General features: G+C 42.2%; 1 protein-coding gene across 1 annotated transcript in view; it reads left to right on the forward strand.

Moving 5' to 3' along the window:
- Window positions 1–21,920, forward strand: part of AOPEP (aminopeptidase O (putative)) — a 466,448-nt gene that overhangs the window by 247,453 nt on the left and 197,075 nt on the right. Inside the window, exon 10 of the mRNA XM_075211079.1 lies at window positions 3,654–3,697. Within this exon, the coding sequence (XP_075067180.1) occupies window positions 3,654–3,697 (44 nt within the window). The remainder of the gene's footprint in view (window positions 1–3,653; window positions 3,698–21,920) is intronic.

The following is a 21,920-nucleotide window of genomic DNA, read 5'->3' on the forward strand; positions in this document are numbered from 1 at the left end:
AGCTAAAACTTAGGTCGATACATAGACCGATCAGCCACAATATTAAAATCACTGACAAGTGAAGTGATTAACTTTATCTTGTTACAATGGCACCTGTCAAGTGGGGGGGGGGGTATATTAGGCAGCAAGTGAACTCCACTATGGAGCTATGGAAGAAGGTGGCCTGGTCTGATGAATCACTTGTTCTTCTATATCATGTGTATAGCCGGATGTGTGCTTCGGTTACCTGTGTAAGAGATGGCACCAGGAGGTATTATGAGAAGAAGATGAGCCAGCAGAGGCAGTGTGATGTTCTAGACAATGTTTTCCTTGGGACCTGGCATTCATGTGAATGTTACTTTAACACATGCCAGCTACCTAAACATTGTTGCAGACCAAGTACACCCCTTCATGGCAGTGGTATTCCCTGATGTCAAAGGCCCCTTTTAGCAGGATAATGCGCCGTCCCACACTGCAAAAATTGTTCAGGAATAGTTTGAGAAACATGGCAAAGAGTTCAAGGTGTTGACTTGCCTCCAAATTCTCCAGATATCAATTCATTCGAGCATCTGTGGGACGTGCTGGAAAAACAAGTCTGAGCCATGGAGGCCTCACCTCACAACTTACAGAACTTAAAGGATTTGTGTCATACATCGCACCAGCTAACCTCTCATTCTGGCTGCTGTAGACTGAACAGGCGCATACCTGCTCTTTTCACAACTCCCTACATTCACTTGATTAGCTAATTACCTGCCAGCCTGTCTATTTAAAGCATCTGCCTCCTTACTATGGTTGCCAGATCTTCAGGTCTCCTTACCTGTTAGGATGTTTCCTCCTTTGTCTCCTGTTTATTGCTTCCATCTTGTTGTACTCTGGATTCAATAATTACACTGCAAACTATTGTGCTTCTCATCTGATCCTGCTCCAGGGCTTCCAGCTCATCATCACCCTGCAGTCTATTGTTCCCCTGTGTATATCTGTATCACCTCCGCAGTCAAATTGCTGACACTCCTCTGCAGATTGTTGTGGATCTCCTCTGATCCTGCTCCAGGATTTGCAATGTATCAGGACCTCAGCGCTTCATCACCCTGCAGTCTATTGCTCTCCTGTGTATACCTGTATTACTTCCATAGTCAAGACATGGCTGCTACACTGCAGATCGTTGTACATCTCCGCTAATCCTGCTCCAGGGCTTCTAGCTAATCAGGACACCGGTGCATCAGAATCCTGCAGACTATTGCTTTCTTCTATAATCCTGAATTTCCACTTACCTGTTGGACCTGTCTCCAGCACTCTGACATATCCTTACTGAAACCATTATCTCCTGAGCCTCCATCTAGTCTCGCTCATCACCCCTTAGAGGACGTGCAACCTGCTGTTAGAGAGCTACTAAGCCTATATTCTCTTGCAGGGATCCCTTGTGAAAACCTTTCTTTCCGTTGGACTCTGCACCTCTTTGGGGGTAATGTCCACCAGAGCAATCTTCTAGACCGGCAGTTCCCAAAGTGTGCACCGCGGCTCCCAGGGGTGCCGCGGCGCTGTCACTGGGGTGCCGCGGGCCAGCCCTAGAAAAAAGAAAGCAAACAGAAACTTACCAATCCGCACGGCGCTAGGACCCAGCAGCCTACTCTCTCCCACAGCTGTCACTGAATATCGACATCAGTGACAGCTGCGCGAGAGAGTAGGCTGCAGGGTCCTAGTGCCGCGCGGATTGGTACGTTTCTGTTTGCTTTTTTTTTCTAGGGCTGGCGCGGGGCAGAGGAGGAGGACAGATGGCAGAGGAGGGGGACAGATGGCAGAGGAGGAGGGGGACAGATGGCAGAGGAGGAGAGGGACAGATGGCAGAGGAGGAGGGGGACAGATGGCAGAGGAGGAGGAGGACAGATGGCAGAGGAGGAGGGGGACAGATGGCAGAGGAGGAGGGGGACAGATGGCAGAGGAGGAGGAGGACAGATGGCAGAGGAGGAGGAGGACAGATGGCAGAGGAGGAGGGGGACAGATGGCAGAGGAGGAGGGGGACAGATGGCAGAGGAGGAGGACAGATGGCAGAGGAGGAGGGGGACAGATGGCAGAGGAGGAGGGGGACAGATGGCAGAGGAGGAGGGGGACAGATGGCAGAGGAGGAGGGGGACAGATGGCAGAGGAGGAGGGGCACAGATGGCAGAGGAGGGGGTCAGAGGGCAGAGGAGGGGGTCAGAGGGCAGAGGAGGGGGTCAGATGGCAGAGGAGGGGGACAGAGCAGAGGAGGAGGGTGAGAGAGGGCAGAGGAGGGTGACAGCGTGAGAGAGGGCAGAGGAGGGTGACAGAGGGCAGAGGAGGGGGACAGCTTGACAGAGGGCAGAGGAGGGGGACAGAGGGCAGAGGGGGCAATGTGAGAGGGCAGTGTGCCTGGATGCAGAGGGGGCAGTGTGCTTGGATGCAGAGGGAGCAGTGTGCCTGGTTGCAGAGGGAGCAGTGTGCCTGGTTGCAGAGGGAGCAGTGTGCCTGGTTGCAGAGGGAGCAGTGTGCCTGGTTGCAGAGGGGGCAGTGTGCCTGATTGCAGAGGGGGCAGTGTGCCTGGTTGCAGAGGGGGCAGCATGCCTGGTTGCAGAGGGGGCAGTGTGCCTGGTTGCAGAGGGGGCAGTGTGCCTGGATGCAGAGGGGGCAGAGTGTCTGGATGCAGAGGGGCATTTTTGCATACAACTAAATAAGTATTTCTGTCGTGACCTAAATACTTATTACAATTTTTTGACCCAACTACTTCTAAAACAGGACTGCTCAGTAATTATTTAGAACTGCAAAAGTTTGGGAACAACTGTTCTAGACCAATCTGACTCTGATTTCGTAAAAATTTGCTGCTAATGTTTTGGTGTTAGATACTACAAGACATCTTCAGAGATTTGTGGAGTCCATGCCTCGACGGGTCAGAGCTGTTTTGGCGGCACAAGGGGGAGCTGCACAATATTAGGCAGGGGGTTTTAATATTGTGGCTGATCAGTATTTAATATTGTGGCTGATCAGTATACATGTGCATGTGTAAAAATGTTTACAGGGCAGCTGACTTATACTCAGCACCCCGACAATTCTGTCTGGCAACGGTAAGAAGAGTCCTGCGACTTCGCCACAAGTCTTGCATGCATGATCCGGCTTTGCTGGCTCACACATGCACAGTGGAAGTGCTTTGAAGGGAGAACCTTTCATTGGTGGTAACCACTTGATATTTCGGGAAGCCCTAATTGTGGGCAACATCACCTATTTTTGCTGGAGTAATTAGTAATCTCCCATTCATAAATGGGCCCCTTAGGAACAGAGTAAGCAACAAGCAGCAGGATTTTTCATGTGGACACACAATGAATCTTTGCGCTATTGTTGCTTTGCAATTATTTCTGAAGGGAAACACATAAACTTACCATTAAATTGAGGAATTATTTAGATACCATAGTAGTTAAAAAAAAGTACTTTTATGTTTACCTATTTTGGCTTACACATGCTTTCTGTACTGTATTTATACATTGTGTGCTGGCACCCTTTAAATACAGTTATTAAAAAAAGACTGCTTTATGATGTTTAGTTATTTGAATTTGTGGTAGATAAAAAAATAATAAAAAATGTTGAGAACTGAACTTGCTACTAGCATAAGACATTCATTGCACATCTATTTTGTTCACTGAAACTTTTTATTTTTCTTCTTTCAGGATTTTCTGCATATGTTGTTGGAAAATGTTCCTGAACAAAATAAGTAAGTGGTAATATTTTAAATGAATATACTTTTTTAGCAACTAGATAATCTGATTACTGATATTAAATCATGAGACCTTGCCTGCATAGGTATGTTTACTGATTATGCTAACCTGTGGTGTTTGGGTTTTCTAATGCTTGTGTGTGATATTGTAAACAACACTGATACATTAAACCTTTCTAGTCCAACATTGTGAAAAAGTGATTGAAAAATAGAAATACCTTTTTAATTTGTCTTTGTTCCATTTTCCATTTAAAATATACTCTTTTTAAATCATCATTGTGTTTTCCTAAAAGGCAAAACATAAACTAATAATAACACTATTGTGCTAATAAGACTGCTTAATACAAAAATAATAAAAAAAAATCCTGATAGAGTGGACAAAATTAAATGAAAACTATAAATAATATAAAAAATTAATAATAAGTTTAAAAAATATAAACATGAACATTTCCTAAATGTAATTTAAACATAAGATCAGTTTATTGATAGACCTAACATCTACCCAGTAGAACAAATAGTATATCTCCTATGAAAGAGTCAAAAATATGACTGTATAAGCTTCTCCTAGAAATAATTAAACATATAAATTATAAATTAAATAGTGATGTAAAATTAAGGAATAAATATAAGTGAAAAAAAATCAGTATTTAATGAATTTATAAAAAAGTTTGTGGCTGCCTATGCCACCCTGCCTGTTGTTGCTGGGAACCGGTTGGGCTTACTTTGCCACCTGTCACTCGCCGGGTCTCTGGTTCCTGCAAACCTAGATCCAGCTCACTCACCTCTCTGTCTGCGTCCTTGCAGCGCCACGGCCGTCCACCATAATAGGAATGGTTCTGTGCATGTGCAGACCGGAACAAACTTTTAAGAACTTTCCTCACTCCATATTTGCCATCTGGCAGCCTTCCCCTATTTAAGGCAGCTTTGACCTTCTCTCAATGTTTGTTCTTGATCCTCACTCTGCTGAGGTAGCTGTGGTTTAGTCACCTCCTGGTTCCTGACCTATTCAGCGTAGCAGCGTCTCCTATCTTCTCACCTGCTGGCCAAATAACCTCATCGCCACGTCTGTTGTAATGCCTGCCATCCGCTGTTCATAGCAGCGTCTCCTACCTTCTTACCTGCTGGTCGAATAACCTCAACTCCACGTCTGTAGTAATCTACAACCCGCAGGTCATCAGATCATCTCGTCTATTCCAGCGTTAATACCTGCTATCCGCAACGTATCCCTATTCCTCCTATTACCTCTGTTAACATCTGCAGATCATCTCCCCTGCTCCAGTGTTACTACCTGCTATCCGCAGAGCACCTCATCGCCTCCTATTACCTAGTTCGCCATATCCTCTACTTTCTCTCTAGCTGTATGTCCGTTGACCCTGCCACACTCTCCTGAGTGCCGTGACCTGCGCAGTGGAAGCCGCTAAACCCATACCCTCTTGCGGGACTCTCTGGAGAAGACCAGCTGCTGTGTTAGACTCTGGTGAAGTAGTCAACTATTGGCAGATTTCTGGGTCGAGAATCCTAGTGACCGTGACACCACAGTTCCCTTTCGTTATCCCAAATGTGCTCTCTTGCCGCAGTAGGAGGGGCTTAGAAATGCTGCCATTACTGGACACCTTACCGGCATCCAGTACTGGGTTTCTTCTGGGTAACTGACAATGCGAGTGTACCCTGTGGCTGGTGTATCTGGGCTGGTACTCCTGACTTCTTCCTATAGATCAGGGTTGCTGTGGATGGATCCCCCTGGCCTATCACACTGGTCAGAGCTTCTGGGTAACAGGCAGAGCGGTGGTACTGGATGCTGGGTCCAAACCTCAGAAACAGCCGGGAATGGATTAGATTTTTGGTCTAATCTGTAGGTCACAGGATTTTCAGCATGGAAGATGTTTTCAAGCAGGTCTATGAATCAAGTGATGTTTATTTGCAGTCACACTGATTGAAGATATCAGTGCTCAGGTCAGATGGAATCAGAAGAACAATTTTCAATAGAAGACAGTGTTTTTTTATACAGATTTGGACACAGCCTCACATGCTATTTTTAGAATCAGGATGCAATTTGTTTGCCCAAACATGGATTTACATGCAATGCAAAGCTAACAATATTTACACTTCTCTGTTATGTGCTACAACTTGATGGTTGCATTTTCTGGGATGCAGTCACACCAGACAGCCAGACAGTGGCCCCCTGCTGGGTATACAGGCTTCACATAAAGACTTACTTAACATTTCCTGCTATCAGCAAACAGACTTCCTCTAACATTGTTACAAACTGAAACAATGACACTTGTATACATAACACATCCCAATGTTACCTGATAAGTGCATTTCAAAGTATATATTGGTGCCTGTATTTCTGATTTGAAATACATTTCTACAATAAATTATTTCTACATGATCCAGCCACAAATAAGCTATTTATAAGTGATCCAGTCACAAAGTATCGGTATATAATATATGTATCGGGCTAAGAATCAACCTCATGACCCTAGCCCTCAAAATCTTGATTCTAACTAACTACTAGGCTATAGAAATTGTAAGATGTTGACATATACTAATTTAAACCCAGGGACAAGGTAAAATACAAATCTGATTTATTACAGAAAATAACATAAATGAAATGATACAGTGGAGGTCTATACATACATATTTATATATTTATACATAAATATACATTGCACAGCATTTGATATAGGAACTGAAGATATTGTTCCAACTTTTGAAAAGTCCTGATCATTGGCCGATAATAAGTAAAAGTTACTGGTAGAACCTTTGTTGTTTGTAAGGTGTTAGCAATGTTGAATAGGGATATTAGTCCACACAGCGCTAAACTTTATATCGCATATCGCACTCACCGACCGCTCAGTAGGGCTTCAGTTATCTTAACGGCGGCTCCCTCTTCAGCGTGGGAAAGCTGCAGCTGTCTCTGGATGGCACCATGTCTGCCCATGTATTAAAGAGTTCCATTGCTGCCTATTGGACACTGCTCTCTAATGGCCAAACTACATAGAGCACCTGATTTATCCATCCTTTGCCAGTTCTTTGAGTCTCTCTACATGAAAGGTTGTTTCTACTCACCAACTGGCTGCTTACCAACACTGCTGATCCAGCCATCCTGCTGCCCAGCTTCCCTGAACCTGGTGTGAATCCAAGTTTCAGAACTGTGGACTTACCTATTCCATTTAGTACTTCACCATTGACCCTTGACACTTACCCAAGTTGGTTTATTTGAGAACAGGAAAAACAGCTGTGATGCAGGTACACACAGGCTTAATGGCTGTAGTTGTAATACTTATAGAATGCAGTTAGGGTCGTATAGTAGCAGGATGCTGATGTAATTAATTACCTTCCCATGCACCAGTTGGTACTAGAGGACTAACTGAGAGAGTGTGAGAGAGGAGGCAGCATATGGAGTGCATTTCTCTCCAATAAAAGTCTCAACCACAAAGCTGAGAAACAAGAAATATCCCAGGCCTGAAACAATACAAATCTGCATAAAGTGAAATTAACCCCGTTGAAGCTTATTCATGGTTGGAAAATGCTTACAATACATGAAGCTTATAAGTAGAAAACCAGTATTTCAGTAGTCCAGGTGTAAATGGTCTTAGCTCCCCCATAGTAATGCAATCAACAGCTGGATATTGAAATGTACATCCTGTCCTGCCATGGCCTTTATAAGAACAGTTACATTTATTGTCTCATCATATATAGGGGAAATATGCAATAACATTTCCACATAGAACTATTGCTATATAACTGACTAGACAAATATAAAAATGGCACCCACAGTTAATGTTTTGTGTGCTAATGTTTTTATTGACACAATTTTCAATGAAATTGGCAGGATTCGATTTAGATAAAGCCGTGGTAGGCTTCTATTTTAAGCAGCAGGTCTTGGTGACTGGCCAACTGCGGCCCACTTCCAAGTCATACATACATTGCCTCCACCCTTCTGATTTTCAGGGAACATCTGTATTTCAGCTGATTGTGTAGATATGGGCCTGACATGTTTTTTCTACCACTGGCTGTCAGCAGAACCTCCACATACTCAATTGTCAAGGTTATAGGATGCACATTGGTGTTAAAACACCTGTATAGCATACACAGGTAGATGAACTTGCCATTGATCCAAGTTGGTTAGAGGTGCAAGTAAATTAGAACCAATTGACAATCAGTGCTGCACATGGACGTCAGTGCCTTTACATACAGGCCCGGCGCTCCCATTAGGCAACCTTAGGCAGTTGGCTAGGGCGCCGGGACCTGCAGGGCGCCGCTGACTAGATTTTCTAATCTAGTCAGCGGTTCAGCGGCACGAGAGAGATGCCGCCGCCGCTGTTTTTCAATGTCCGCATGATCACTGACGTCAGTCAATGATCATGTGATAGTCTGTCCGGCGGCGCCTCTGAGGTATCTCACTGTCTGTCACTGACAGACAGTGTGAATAAAGTTATTCCCCCCTCCTCTCCCCTCTCAGCATGCATCGCAAGGAGCAGCTAGAGGAAGAAAAGGTAAGTAAAATATTTTTTTTTTTTTAATTTAGTGTGTTCGGAGGGCGCGGACGCGAGCGGGGGCGGCGGCGAAATTTTGCCTAGGGCGCCGAGAACCCTAGCACCACCCCTGTTTACATAACACTCAAAACTGACATGGATGCAAAGAAGTACATGTCCTCATCTGTTGTCTTCTGAAGACACTCTTGTACAAGGACAGCTCTGTTTCTTATAGGGATTGTTAAACCATAGATCAACAGCATATCTGCTGTATAAAGAAAGAAACATGTTTTGCTGCATGAGCACACTGAAACCGCCTGGCTGTTACTGTTATTAGATGCTTACTCATTCACTACCACTGCTGGATACGTGAGGATAGAGCTATGTTCTGACTAGTGGCTGCGGTGTTTATTAATTTTAATTAGGGGTGTGCACCGGCCACTTTTGGTGTTTTGTGTTTTGGGTTCTGATTAGCTTGAGGTTTTGGGTTCTGATTTGTTTTGCCAAAACACCCCACGAAAGGTTTTGGTTCTGATTTTTTTTTAAAAAAAGCATAAAAAGTGCTAAAATCCATATTTTGGTTTTTTTTTTCACTCCTACACTATTATTAACCTCAATAACATTCATTTCCACGAATTTCCAGTCTATTCTGAACACCTCAGACCTCACAATATTGTTTTTAGTCCAAAAGGTTGCACCGAGGTAGCTGGATGTCTAAGCTAAGCGACACAAGTGGGCGGCACAAACACGTGGCCCATCTAGGAGTGGCACTGCAGTGGCAGACAGGATGGCAGTTTCAAAAGCTAGGCCCCAAAGAGCACATAATGCCAAAAAAAGACCCACCCTTATGTTTGTGAAATAGGACATGCGCACTTTAACAATTTTTGACTGCAGGAACAGTGTACGAAGTTAAATATTGCAGTACTAATTTTTTTAAACTGCAGGAACAGTGAACGTAGTTATATATTGCAGTAGTATTTTTTTTATACTGCAGGAACAGTGAACGTAGTTAGATATTGCAGTAGAAATTCTTTTTTACTGCAGGAACAGTAAACGTAGTTAGATATTGCAGTAGTAATTTTTTTATACTTTTTTTAGAATGTTTTTATAATTTTTTTTGATAATTTTTTTATACCAATGGACTTAGCAGGACAGAGCACAGGACACAGCACCACTGGACTTAGCAGGACAGAGCACAGGACAAAGCACCACTGGACTCAGCAGGACAGAGCACAGGACAAAGCACCACTGGACTCAGCAGGACAGAGCAACATTCCCTGTAATGATCTCCTAATAGGAAGTGTCTATGTAGCATATGTGCAATACACATGTTGCTGTGAAACATCTCATCAAGGCTGGCAGATAATAGAAAAGAAGGATGTGAACAAAATAGTTAGGAAAGATAAAATAGGGATACTGTACGGGAAGGTGAAGTAGCGTAGGGATAGTCTGTTCAAGTCGGGGAAAAGAAAAATATAACTTCAAGTGATGGGTAGATTATCATTTCGTGAAGAATACAAGTGAGGGGTAGAGACAATAAAGGTCATCTGTTAACCCCAGGCTATGCAGACATGCTATGAGTTTCATTTTGCACAAATGCACTTATTTGACCGCAAGGTGTATAGAGAAGTGCAGGCCCTGCTTCCGCTTTATCTTTAATTTATTAAAATTTGTACAACTTTCCCAAAAATAATTCTAGCTGACAGACATGTTGTATTGTTAAATAAATCATAGTCTGTAGACTGTAATCTCTCACAAGCAGCACCCCTACCCTCTTTCTCACATATGCACCTTCTCCATGTACTTGTTTTCTATTTATATATGGTTTGTTATATAGACTGTCTGATTACTGAGTTTGTGGCACTTTACATACAAACAATGATAATCGGAGGCATAGAGGACACAGCAGCACTAAAAAAACCAACCTCCCTCTTCCCTGATCTTAGCCCAACTGAAGATGGCGGCGGCAAGCGGGGAAGTTATAGAATCCGAGTCTCGCGAGATCCGACGGCGGGATTGGAGTCAGAGCCTCGCTTTCAGTGTTTGTCCCCGCCGGAAATACCCGAACAGTGCTCGGATCACCGGCGGATCCGCACTGTTCGGGTGGGCTTGCATTATCGCAATCCGAGCCCGCTCATCTTTAATTTTAATCTATATATGTAGAAAAAGCACAAGCATTTTTTAAGTCAGTTAAAAATGATTACTTAGCAGTGCCAAGTTATGAGACTTCTGTTTACATTATTTGGGTATAAGCCCATTACGAGTGAGTGTAATAACATTATCTACTCTGTGGTGGAGGGGAGATCTGTCTGCACAAATGATGGTCCTGGCCATGGTGCAGCACCTGTGCTGTTTATCTCTCTCTGTAGGAGCATTAAGTTATCTATTGCATTACACTCACCACTGTTTAAGGGCTGACAGCTTCACAATAATGTGTGCAGTGGCGGATCCAGGGGGGGGCGATCGGGACGATCGCCCCCCCCTAGCAGACACTTGCTGCCGACGGCTGCACAGTATTTGCAGGTCCGTCCAGCCGTGACAGGCAGGGACAGTGTGCTGCCCGGCTGCTCTGACTGTGTTTAAAACACAATCAGAGCAGCCGGGCAGCACACTGTCCATGCCTGTCACGGCTGGACGGACCTGCACATACTGTGCAGCCGTCGGCAGCCTAAGATGTTAGAAAGGGACGGGGCCTAAATCGCCCCCCCCTAAATCGCCCCGGGTACAGCATTTTTCTAGATCCGCCCCTGAATGTGTGTGAGTTTTTTCAGTGAACAAATGTGTAACCTAAGCACTGTGGGGCATATATATTTATATGTGAAACCTAGAGTGACCTCTACGTCAACTATGAGATGTAAACTTGCTTCATATATAAAGCAGAACATCAAGAAATTTAAGAGAAGTTAAAAATACATGCCTTCTGAAATATATATTAAGAGCTTTGATAATGTAATGCTGCTACAAGTTGTAAAATGACTAAATAGCAGTGAGTTTTAATAATCTGCAACATCCACAAACCATAAAAGCAAAAACAATAATTAATTTGTCTAAATGCATGACATACCTCCTCTTGTTCTTTAAGGGGAGATGATGTTGTACAGATGTGCACCACTGTCCTTGCTCTTTCCAGACCGGATACTGTAAGAGAAACAGTTGACATGAGTTGTTAATTTTATGAATGCAGCTGAAAATAAAAGTGCTCCTATTTTCCAATGGGACTGGAAAGATCAAATAGTTTCTTCAATAGGTCAATTTAGTTACTGAGCTGAAAGCTGCTGGTAGGAAACAGTGGTCTGCAGCAAATGTCCTACTTTGATATAGTATATTATTAATAAAGGTACAACTCCCATCCTTATGTTTTCTTGCCCTTATCAACTATCTCACCTACTTTGAAAACTTTAACCTAGTACACTTTTCATTAAATTAACTTCTTTTACACCCTTCATTATTTTCCCTGGGAAAGCACATCAAATTAAATTATATATATGTTTGTTTTCACAAAATACCTTTTCACTGGTTTATGTATATCTATGAAAAATAAGTACTGGCTAAATCACTTATACATTTATGCAGGTTATTCCAGACCTTAATAAATATGCCCAAAGGGGCAACTATTATAATAAAGCTTAATTAATGAAAATAAAATCTCTATGTTAGTGGCTGCCTCCATTTCCGAATAATTTCTCCGAACCAGTGTACCAATGACCGGACATCACATTATATGGTAGCGCATGGCAGTGGTTATTCATGTATGTCCTTTGTCACCGCACAGCATGAGATTGCAATTCTGTTCTGAACAGGATGCTAATCCAGTCACTTAGTCTAGTAGAAAATCTCACCCCCTTTCAACTACATGCACCCTCCACAACTTATTTACAACAGTCAACAAATGTCCTGCTCTTCATTTTATTTTGTTCACCAATATCTGCATAGAAACAAGCTGAGTGACCTGTTCATATACCACTATTTAACACAAAGATCATCTTTGTGACCACACAAAACAAAATAAGCATCTGATATATCTTCTCCCTCTTCCTCCTTTGATTTTATGCCCTGTGTGCAGCGCCCTCCCCCCCCCCCCCCTCAGACATCCCCACCCCCACCAGTGTTTGCTACTGTATTTGTTAGTAACTGTATGTTTCATTTCCACCCTGATTTTTTTACAGCTGTGTAATATTTTGGCACTCTGTAGATGAAAAAAAATATGACAATGGTCACATGGTCTGGACACTTTAAAATAAATGGGCCCCACATCCATCCCATTTCTGCTTCTATGTAAGCTAGGTCTTTGCTTGTGAGAAAATGTTTATTGATTTTTTTGCTGTAAAATGAAAACCACAGTAAATATATGGGAAAGTTTCCTACTCTTTTGCCTTTTCATATTCTATTCTCATGATTTTAACATCTGTATATATATATATATTTTTATGTTATACAAATAATAATGGACTGCAATATGTATTTAACCTTGAACTCATAGTTGTTTTGGGAATGGGTTCAGTAACAACAAATGACACTGCTATTTTATGGTATGTCCTGTAGTCACATTTCTGCATCTATTTGCAAGGTTCAGTTATTCAATGATTTACTGATCAATACTACAAGAAGAAAGTGCATCACCACACCTCTTAAATTACTGCCTGATGTGAGACATTGCCAAACACCTATTTATTGGAATGCCAAATGCAGAAGTAACTCTCTGTCTCTTGTTCACTGAGGAACCCCCAAGGTTTGGGACAGGGGTCCCAATGAATAGCAGTATGCCAAACAGGATAAGATAAATTTGTGGATGAGACAGGACTTTCTTGTCAAACACAGCAGTCATCAGGGCAGACAGCAGAATAACAATACCAGGAGACGGGCCAGTTGTAGGGGCAAGTGTCAGAAAATCAGAAGCAAGTCACAAGGCAGGACTGAGAGTAGTAACTGTACAGGGCTGCCAGGTTAGAAGGCAGTATAGTCGTCAGGAGCAATTGGATGAGCAACAAGAAGTCAAAAGTTTGAAGCACTGACTAAAGGCAACTGGTATCCTTATATAGCTTATGCGCTTGTGAGACAGTTTTAATGTGAGTCTTCTTATAGACATGTCTGTGTGAGCTCTGTATATGCATGTTTATGTCACAATAATGATGAAATATGTTATGAAAGTAGATGGAGTTTATTAAACACCTGTTCACCAGGGGACCTATAACTCTTTTAATAAGAGTTTAACATACACTGCAATCATGTAAAATAGCAATACAAGGCAACAGAACCAGATCGATATATATTCAGCCAGTCTCTGGGGCAGAATCTGATGTACTTTGGGCTTTGTCTCCTGTTCCACAAGCAAAGCAGAGTTCCATTAGCACCCCTTAATCCTCCACAATGTCGCCTTCGGGATCTCAGTACACAACAGTCCAGCTTTAACTGTAGTCCCGTGCCAGCCCTGTCACTCAAGTCTTACTTTTTGAGTGCGGCTTTTTATGCCCCTCTGTTTCAAATGCTGTGAGGTATTGGGTAATAGGGGAGTATCAGCCTCTGCTATTGCCCAATAGATGGAGCTTATCTTGCAGGGTTTGTGCTGTTATATGGTCTCTGACGCTCTTCTCCTGCTACCCCATTTTGGTTTGGGCTCTATGCATTCTGTAGATAAGGGGTCACAATAATGCCTCTCCATGAAAAAGGGGCAGACGCACCCTTGTTACTGTACCCTCCCAAAGTTTACCTTTTGCTAGATTTTTGTTGTTTTGTCTCTCTCTAAAAGATTACTCTGTGCACCTTACTGTGTATGATCAACAGGTATTTTTGCATCCATGTGCTAATATAACTACCCTTTACTGGCCATTTGTAAGCCTTCTGTCTGATTTCTATTCTAACCACCCATTACTGATTATGCCTGCCTGCTTGTGACACTAACCTGCGACTTTTATTCTGAATTAGAACCTACGCTGTCTGTCCTGACACCTGGCCTCGCTCCTTGGTAAATTTGTGTCTCAACCTACTGTCACCTGGCTCATACCATGTAAGCTACTGCTTAGTGGGTAGCCTGAGGTCCACGACCTGTTGGTATGTCATCTAAAATCCATCTAGATCCTTGTTCAGCAAGTTGAGTAATTGAATAGCACCTCTGAAACCTACGCTACATTGGAATATAATTCTGTACTCCACACTCGAACCAATTGGCAGGATCAGCCTTTGCATGGCCAGCTGAACAGTGTAGTTAAATACATGTGATAACCTTTGAAATGGTGGTTTAACTAGAAGGGACTGCTTAGCGTGCTAACTGAGCTCTACAATTAATGTAGGAGACAACAATTGGAGCCCTATTATTAATGTAGGGCTCCAAAGGGTTGCACATTAAAGAAAAAGTAAAAAAAGATAGCTTGAATTGTCTGGTATATTATATGCAACAAACACAACTGACATAGTGATCTTACCTATACTTGCCACTCCTACATAATCCAGATTTTCAGAATTGACAGGCCTCACATCCATTCAACTATTGGCAAGCAAAAGGTATTGTGACTATAAAATCACTCATGAAAGGTTTGAATTACCATATATGCATACCTTTCCTAATTCAAACACAATTGTAAATCAGCTACAACATTATGTAAATAAAGTTCTTGAACATTTATCTCCATTGGACTGGTTCAAGACCTAGATTTAATACTAGACCCTTAAATGGTTACAATGCTATTTCAATACATTACAAACTATTGTGTATGTCCTTTGACTTCACAAAAAGAAGATCTGGACTGTGCCACTGACTGAAATGGTTTGTAAATATCACTACAGAGACTATGCTCAAAGCATTGTCTTATTCACTTTCCACATTAACCTCAAGTATGTACAAGGAAATGTTCTATAATATTTTCCACCATTCCTACCTGTCACCCTATCGCAGATTTACATTTGGCTTACCAGACTCTAATGCTTCCCTGAAGTGACACACAAACGAGGCCTTTGTGTGTAGGAATGTCCTTATATTAAGCGTTTTTGGAGACCAGTACATGTCCATTATCTCAGCCATTACTAGAAAAATATATTCTGCAAATTTAAATAGAGGACAATCCCCAACTCTAAACATTTTTTTGAACAAATTATTATTTGCCTTTAGGATAGACTGGGTTGAATCTTCTCTGCTTAAGAAAAAAATGTTTAAAACTTTTTCTTTGTTGATGTTTTACCTAACACAATGAAATCACAAATTCATCTATGCTTCAACAATACTTCATGGTAGTAAACAAGAATCCTTGTGGAAGATCCTCCGGTTAGTCGTGTGGTCCATCCTCTTAGGAAAAATAGGTAATTATCATTAGTACTCATAACAATTGCAACTTTTCAATTAATTATCTCCAAAGCTATATACAATAACGTAATGGTTGTATTGCAATGATGATGCCTATTCTGGTCATAAGTTTTAGATTTCACAAATAAGTACAGATTTACATTCATATATTTTGCTCCCAGTTGCCCTTGTATAATTTATTACTTGCTTGTACAAACTGTGTGATTTTATACCGTTCACAATGTTTGTACTTCCTTGACTTACTTCAAAAAAATATTTAAAAAAAGAGTTAAAAAAAGAAAAAGAGGAACGAAAAGAGTACATTTTATATTTAATATTTCACCTGCATTTTACTTAAGGGGGTATATTTACTAAGCTATGGGTTTGAAAAATGAAGATGTTGCCTATAGCAACCAATCAGATTCTAGTTATCATTTATTTAGTACATTCTACAAAATGACAGCTAGAATCTGATTGGTTGCTGTAGGCAACATCTCCATTTTTTTCAAACCCGCAGTTTAGTATATATTACCAAAGATCTCCACAGGGGGACTCTCTTGCTTGTTACCAAACTAAGGATATTCATTCAGGTGCTTGTGAACCACTAGACAGGGATGAGTATGCTAGCAGAAGCAGTGATGCCAAATAATATGTTAAGCAGTGGTAGCAGGAGTGCCCAGTAATATCACATCAGTAAGAATAATAACAAGTAATAAGCCACCAGTAGTAGTAACGCCTAATAAAATGTCCCCCGTAGTGTCCAGCAATATGGCAACAGTAACTGTAATGCCCAAGTATTAACCTTTAGTATTAATACCATAACTGTAATGTCCAGTGTTAAGCCACCATTAATAATAGTAAAAAAAAATCCTAATAATGTACCACCATAAGTGGTAATGCCTAATAAAATGTCAGCAGCAGTAACAGTGTCCATTAATATGTTAGCAGTAACATCAATAAACCAACTGTATTGGTGATGTCCATTAGTATGCAAGTTGTAACAGTGATGTCCATTAAAAAGCCATGAGTAGTACTAATGCCCAATGAGATACCAGTTATAAAAGTAATGCTCCCTGGGTGCTCCTATGTCCAAGTCTCCGTGGGAAGAACAGAAGGGGTTGCTGATTAGACACCAATGGTCTATGCTGTGGTGATATCAGAATTTATGGTGCTGATGTATGCAAACCTTCCTTTTTACTTGTTATTTTTAGACAGCTCATACTCCGGCAGAGTTGGTCTCTTCCATACCTTAAAGACCATATATAATAACTACCACTGAAGACAGAGGTCAGAGCTCTCTATTTATGTTCTTCTACCCATTTAACTAGTCTGACATATATATTACATCATTTAACGTCCTCTAAAAACATCCACAACCAACAATTGCCATAGATGTTGATATTACATAGTCACCACAGTGCCAGACAGCTGTATAAACTGTGTGATCTTAGCCTCAGCAGAGTAAATAGATATTTCAGGACCCAAGTGCAAAATTCATTCATATAGCTTCCTTCCCCTCAACTTCTATGTATGATATCAAGGGCTGCCAAGAGGAATTTGGGGCCCCGCTACATCAACTTTTTGCCCCCCCCCCTCTCCCAGGTGATGAGCAAGGTTGCTGTAAGCAGCCGCGCGGCAGTGGCGGCGCCAGAGGGGCATGATAACATGCTGGGAGCATGGTCAACAAGGGGCGTGGCTGCACTTCTTTAGGCATGACATATTGAGGGAGATTCAGTTGCTGGCGACGTAACAGGGTTAACCTGAAACAAATAATATGAGGGGTGGTATTGGGAAGAACTCTAGGGGCTAGATTTACTAAACGGCGGGTTTGAAAAAGTGGAGATGTTGCCTATGGCAACCAATCAGATTCTAGCTGTCATTTATTTAGTGCATTCTACAAAATGACAGCTAGAATCTGATTGGCTGCTATAGGCAACATCTCCACTTTTTCAAACCCGCAGTTTAGTAAATATACCCCTAGGTGTCAATCTGACACCCTGGCCCAGAGCTGGATTAAGGTTCTGGGCCTCGGAGCACTTTAGACAGAGGGCCTCTATGATGTAACATGGTTATCATTTTAGACAAGTGCACAGACAATACTGTGTGCACTACAGTTAGGTGCACACAGATCTGCCTTCACGAGCAGTACACAGTGAAGCGGAACATATTTCCCAACTGTTCTTGCAGTCAGACTAAATCCTTACTAAGTGAGACAGTCACTCAATTTCAGGACTGTCCAGGACTGTCCCCAGACTCAGGACAGTTGGCAGACTGTCCTGCTCTCTCCTACCTGTCTTGTCACTTTTAATGCTTGTCTTGATCCTGGAATGTCGGATGCCCTATTTGCCTCCCAACCAGCCCTGACATTAAAATAATAGTATTCCCATTTAATATATAAACCTATTTCTCTCCCTCCAAACAGCACCAGCAATAAATTAAATAGCATTTACCTTTAGCAAATATTCCCAAAACCATCCCCGGCATTAAATAATTCATATTCAAATTTAATAAAAAAAACCTTCCTTCCCAAAATCAGCCCCATATTCAATTAATAGCCCCAAACCACCCCAGTATTAAATTAAAGGTCCGTCACTTCACCTTAAATTAATAAGCCCCACTATTAAATAAAATATCCCCACCAATAAATTAATTTACCCCAAAAATAAAATTGCACCCATTAAATAATTAGCCCCCACCTGCACTCCACCATTAAATAGCCTACCTCCTACACTATATTAAGACCCACCCTTCTCTCACATATTATATTAACATACTGCCCCCCCCCCACACACACACACACACTATATTAGCATTACACACATAGGGGGGAATTCAATTTGGCCATGCTCAACGCAGAGTTAATTCTATTACCGTTAATAGGGTAATTTTAACCCTGATTTCTGCACGCGGCTCCCTGAGCTGTGAAGAAAAACCAGCGTTAAAGATTACCCTATTAACAGTAATAGTGCGCACACCGGGTCATTTTTGGTAGTAACGCGGCCAATTGAATTTCCCCCATACACACATACACTATATTAACATGCTGCCCACACACACATACTATATTACTATATTAACATACTGCCCCCACACACACTATATTAACATAATACACACACACTATATTAACATAATACACACACACTATATTAACATAATACGCACTATATTACCATAATGCACACACACTATGTTAACATAATACACTCTATATTAACATTTCCTGCCCCCTTACCTTGTTCAATCTACAGCAATGCACACATGGGACGGCGCCTGTCACGTGGTGCACGTCCCATGTGACTCACTGGTAGGACACATATAGGAGAGGGAGGGCGGATCTCAAGGCTCCGTGGTCATTATCTTAGGTAGCTTCCCCCCCCCCCCTAACTATGGAACTATTTGAAGTGTGGGAGGAAACCGGAGCACCCAGAGGAAACCCACACAAACACAGGGAGAACATACAAACGCCACACATATAAGGCCATGGCCTAGGAATCGAACTCATGACCCCAGTGCTGTGAGGCAGAAGTGCTAACCAGATGGCAACTAATCCAAATGTAATTGTTGGGCTAAGTTCAGTTATAATATAGTGAACCATTAGAATACTGCATACTCACAATGAGGTTGCACGGTGGCAGGGGCTAATAGAGCAGCCATTTGTTGTTCACAGAGTGTTAGTAACCCCTCTAGCCGGTACAACAAAACCCGGAATCTGCTCTGCAAGTCTGGTGTTCACTGGAGCCCCTAGTGGTGGGGACAGACTTGGCCGCAGACTAACAGAGGGTCGTGAAATGTGTACCGGCTGGGGAGAACCCAGGAAAGCGGAGTGAAGTCCAGGCAAGGGTCGAGGGCCGGCAGCAGACAGCAAATCCAATAAACAAGCCAAGGTCAGAGGTCACAGGCACAGTAGCAAAATCCAAGATACAGGCAAGAAAGGTCGGGGTCACGAGCAAAACAGGCAGGGTCCAAATCCAAGCAAGGGGTCAGACACGAGAAATCCAACAGAGTATCCTCAGGACAGGAACTAGGAGCAAGCAGGTCAGCAGGACTGAGACAGAAAAGCTATAACCGGCAGTGAGGCTTCAGACCTCACTGCCCTAAATACCAGAGTCAGCCAATCAGAGCCTAGCTCTGACATCACTCACAGCCCCTGCTTGATAAATAATATTAAACTTAATTAGCCCACAGGCTATGTATATTTTCTGCGCACGCGCCCGGCTGTCCCCAGCCGCTGGGATGCGGCGCTACTACAGCTGGCGTCCGACCGTTGCCGGTAGGCTCCGGAAAAACCGTCCCAGACGTCAAGGTGACGGCCGGGACGTCAGAGGGCACCAGAAGCGAGCCGCGACGGCTGTGAGTACCGCCATGGCTCGTAACACAGAGAAGCAGCTTATTGATTGACTGGGGCTCACAGAGGAGCAACTTACTAATTGGATGGGGCACAAATGGTTGCTGACTAACTGAGGCTTATAGATAAGCCACACTCTGTCAAATAAAATATAAATTAACTTTATTGGCTGACATTATGGAGCTGATGCTCTCTGATTATGCAAAGCTCACATTGCACTGCTCAACTTGATGTTATTTCTACCTCCACATCATCATTCCATGCTGCTCCTAGTTTGCCTTCCCCCTGCAGAACTCTACTGACAAGTCCAGATTCACAAGGAAGGGTCTGCAATAAAATTTACATGACACATTTTCACATGTCCAGATACTGGGCCACATATGAGCCATATGTGCTTTTAAGCTTGTCGTTACAAAACTGCTTAACTGCACCCCACTACTTAATGGAGCTGGACGTAGTTCTACAGGGCACAGTACCTGCTCATGTTCCTTATAATTGAATTGAGTTGTGAATGACAGTTCCTGGACCTAGTGCACTGTTCAGATTAAAAGTATAAAACAAAAACACACACAGAAAATTAAACAGACACACACACAATTTATTATGTCCTTCAAAAGTAGACCAAACCGCTACTAAACTACACAAATCAGTATCCACATAAATAGTAGTTACAGAATAAATAATAACTTTTGTGGTATATTTCTGGGATCAGACCAATTGCATAAAAATAAAGGCAGAATTATGGTTTAGTTCCTTTCTTTGATTTTGTATACTATTGTTCATTTTTTATATATAGTCATATTTAATAAAATGTTTACTCAACATGTTAACCAAAAAAAACCCTATTTATGTAGTCCAATATGTTACTTACACCCTGTCTTTAGAATATAAAGGAGCTAACTAGTTTATGGATTTAACCAGTGCTCATGCATACTGTTTGGCTTTTTAACCCATTCTCTATGCATGTTGCTGTCATCTATCACTCCCCTGGACCTCACCAACAATTTCTTGAACATTTCTCTGCATGGCTACCTCACTTCTTATATTCTGATATCTCCACCATCATCATGGGTGATTTCAACATCCCTATTGCTAATCCACGTTCCAATGCTGCTTCAAAACTGCTCTCTAACCTCCTCACTTGACCTCTCCCAGTGGATTGAATCCGCTACTCATCAGGATGGCCACTGTCTTGATCTTGTTTTCTCTAGACAATGCTCAGTTTGTTATTTCCATAACACTCCTTTCACCCTCTTGAATCATCACCTTATTAGTTACTCGCTCACTTCCAGTTCTTTAACCTCCCTGCTGTCAAACTCTTCCAAGCCTCCTCATACCCGCAGGCATAATAGCTCTATTGATTTTCAACAGTTTTCCACCTCTCCAACACCTTCTCTCCCCAATTTCTACATTCTCCGCCTCTGATATTACAGTTGCTCATTTTCAAGAAACCCTAGAAACTGTCCTAGATCAAATGGCTCCAGCGAATCTTCATACTCCGCGTAGACTTCGTTGCCAACCGTGGCACACTAGAATAACACAATCTACAAAAACTTTCTCGTAAAGCTGAACATCACTGGCGTAAATCTTGTACCGCTAATGATTTCAGCGCACTCCTATTGAAGTGCTCTGGACACTGCTAAACAAGCATACTTCAAATCTCTCATCTATGCTCAGGCTTCTAACCCCAAATGCATATTTAACACATTTAAATCTTTTCTCAATTTTCCCACCCTAAACCCTCTGACTACCATCAGTGCCCAGGATCTTGCTTCCTATTTCAAAGACAAAACTTACTCAAAAAGACTAAAAGAACTTTATATGTAGAGTTTGGAGCAGAGAAGGCAAAGGAGGGGGTGCATGATAGAAACTTTCAAATATATCAAGGGTTTGAACAAGGTACAGGAGGGAAACATTATTCAAAGGAGGAGAAGTATTAAAACACGAGGACATGCACTGAAACTGGAGGGAAGTAGGTTCAGAGGAAATTTGAGGGAAAAGTACTTCACAGAAAGGGTAGAGGATAAGTGGAATAGCCTCCCATCAGAAGTGGTGGAGGCTAATACAGTAGAGCAGTTTAAACATGCTTGGGATAGACATAAGAATATCCTTTATAAA

The sequence above is a fragment of the Mixophyes fleayi genome, chromosome 1 (assembly GCF_038048845.1).
Source record: "Mixophyes fleayi isolate aMixFle1 chromosome 1, aMixFle1.hap1, whole genome shotgun sequence".
In the NCBI taxonomy this organism is placed as follows: domain Eukaryota; kingdom Metazoa; phylum Chordata; class Amphibia; order Anura; family Limnodynastidae; genus Mixophyes; species Mixophyes fleayi.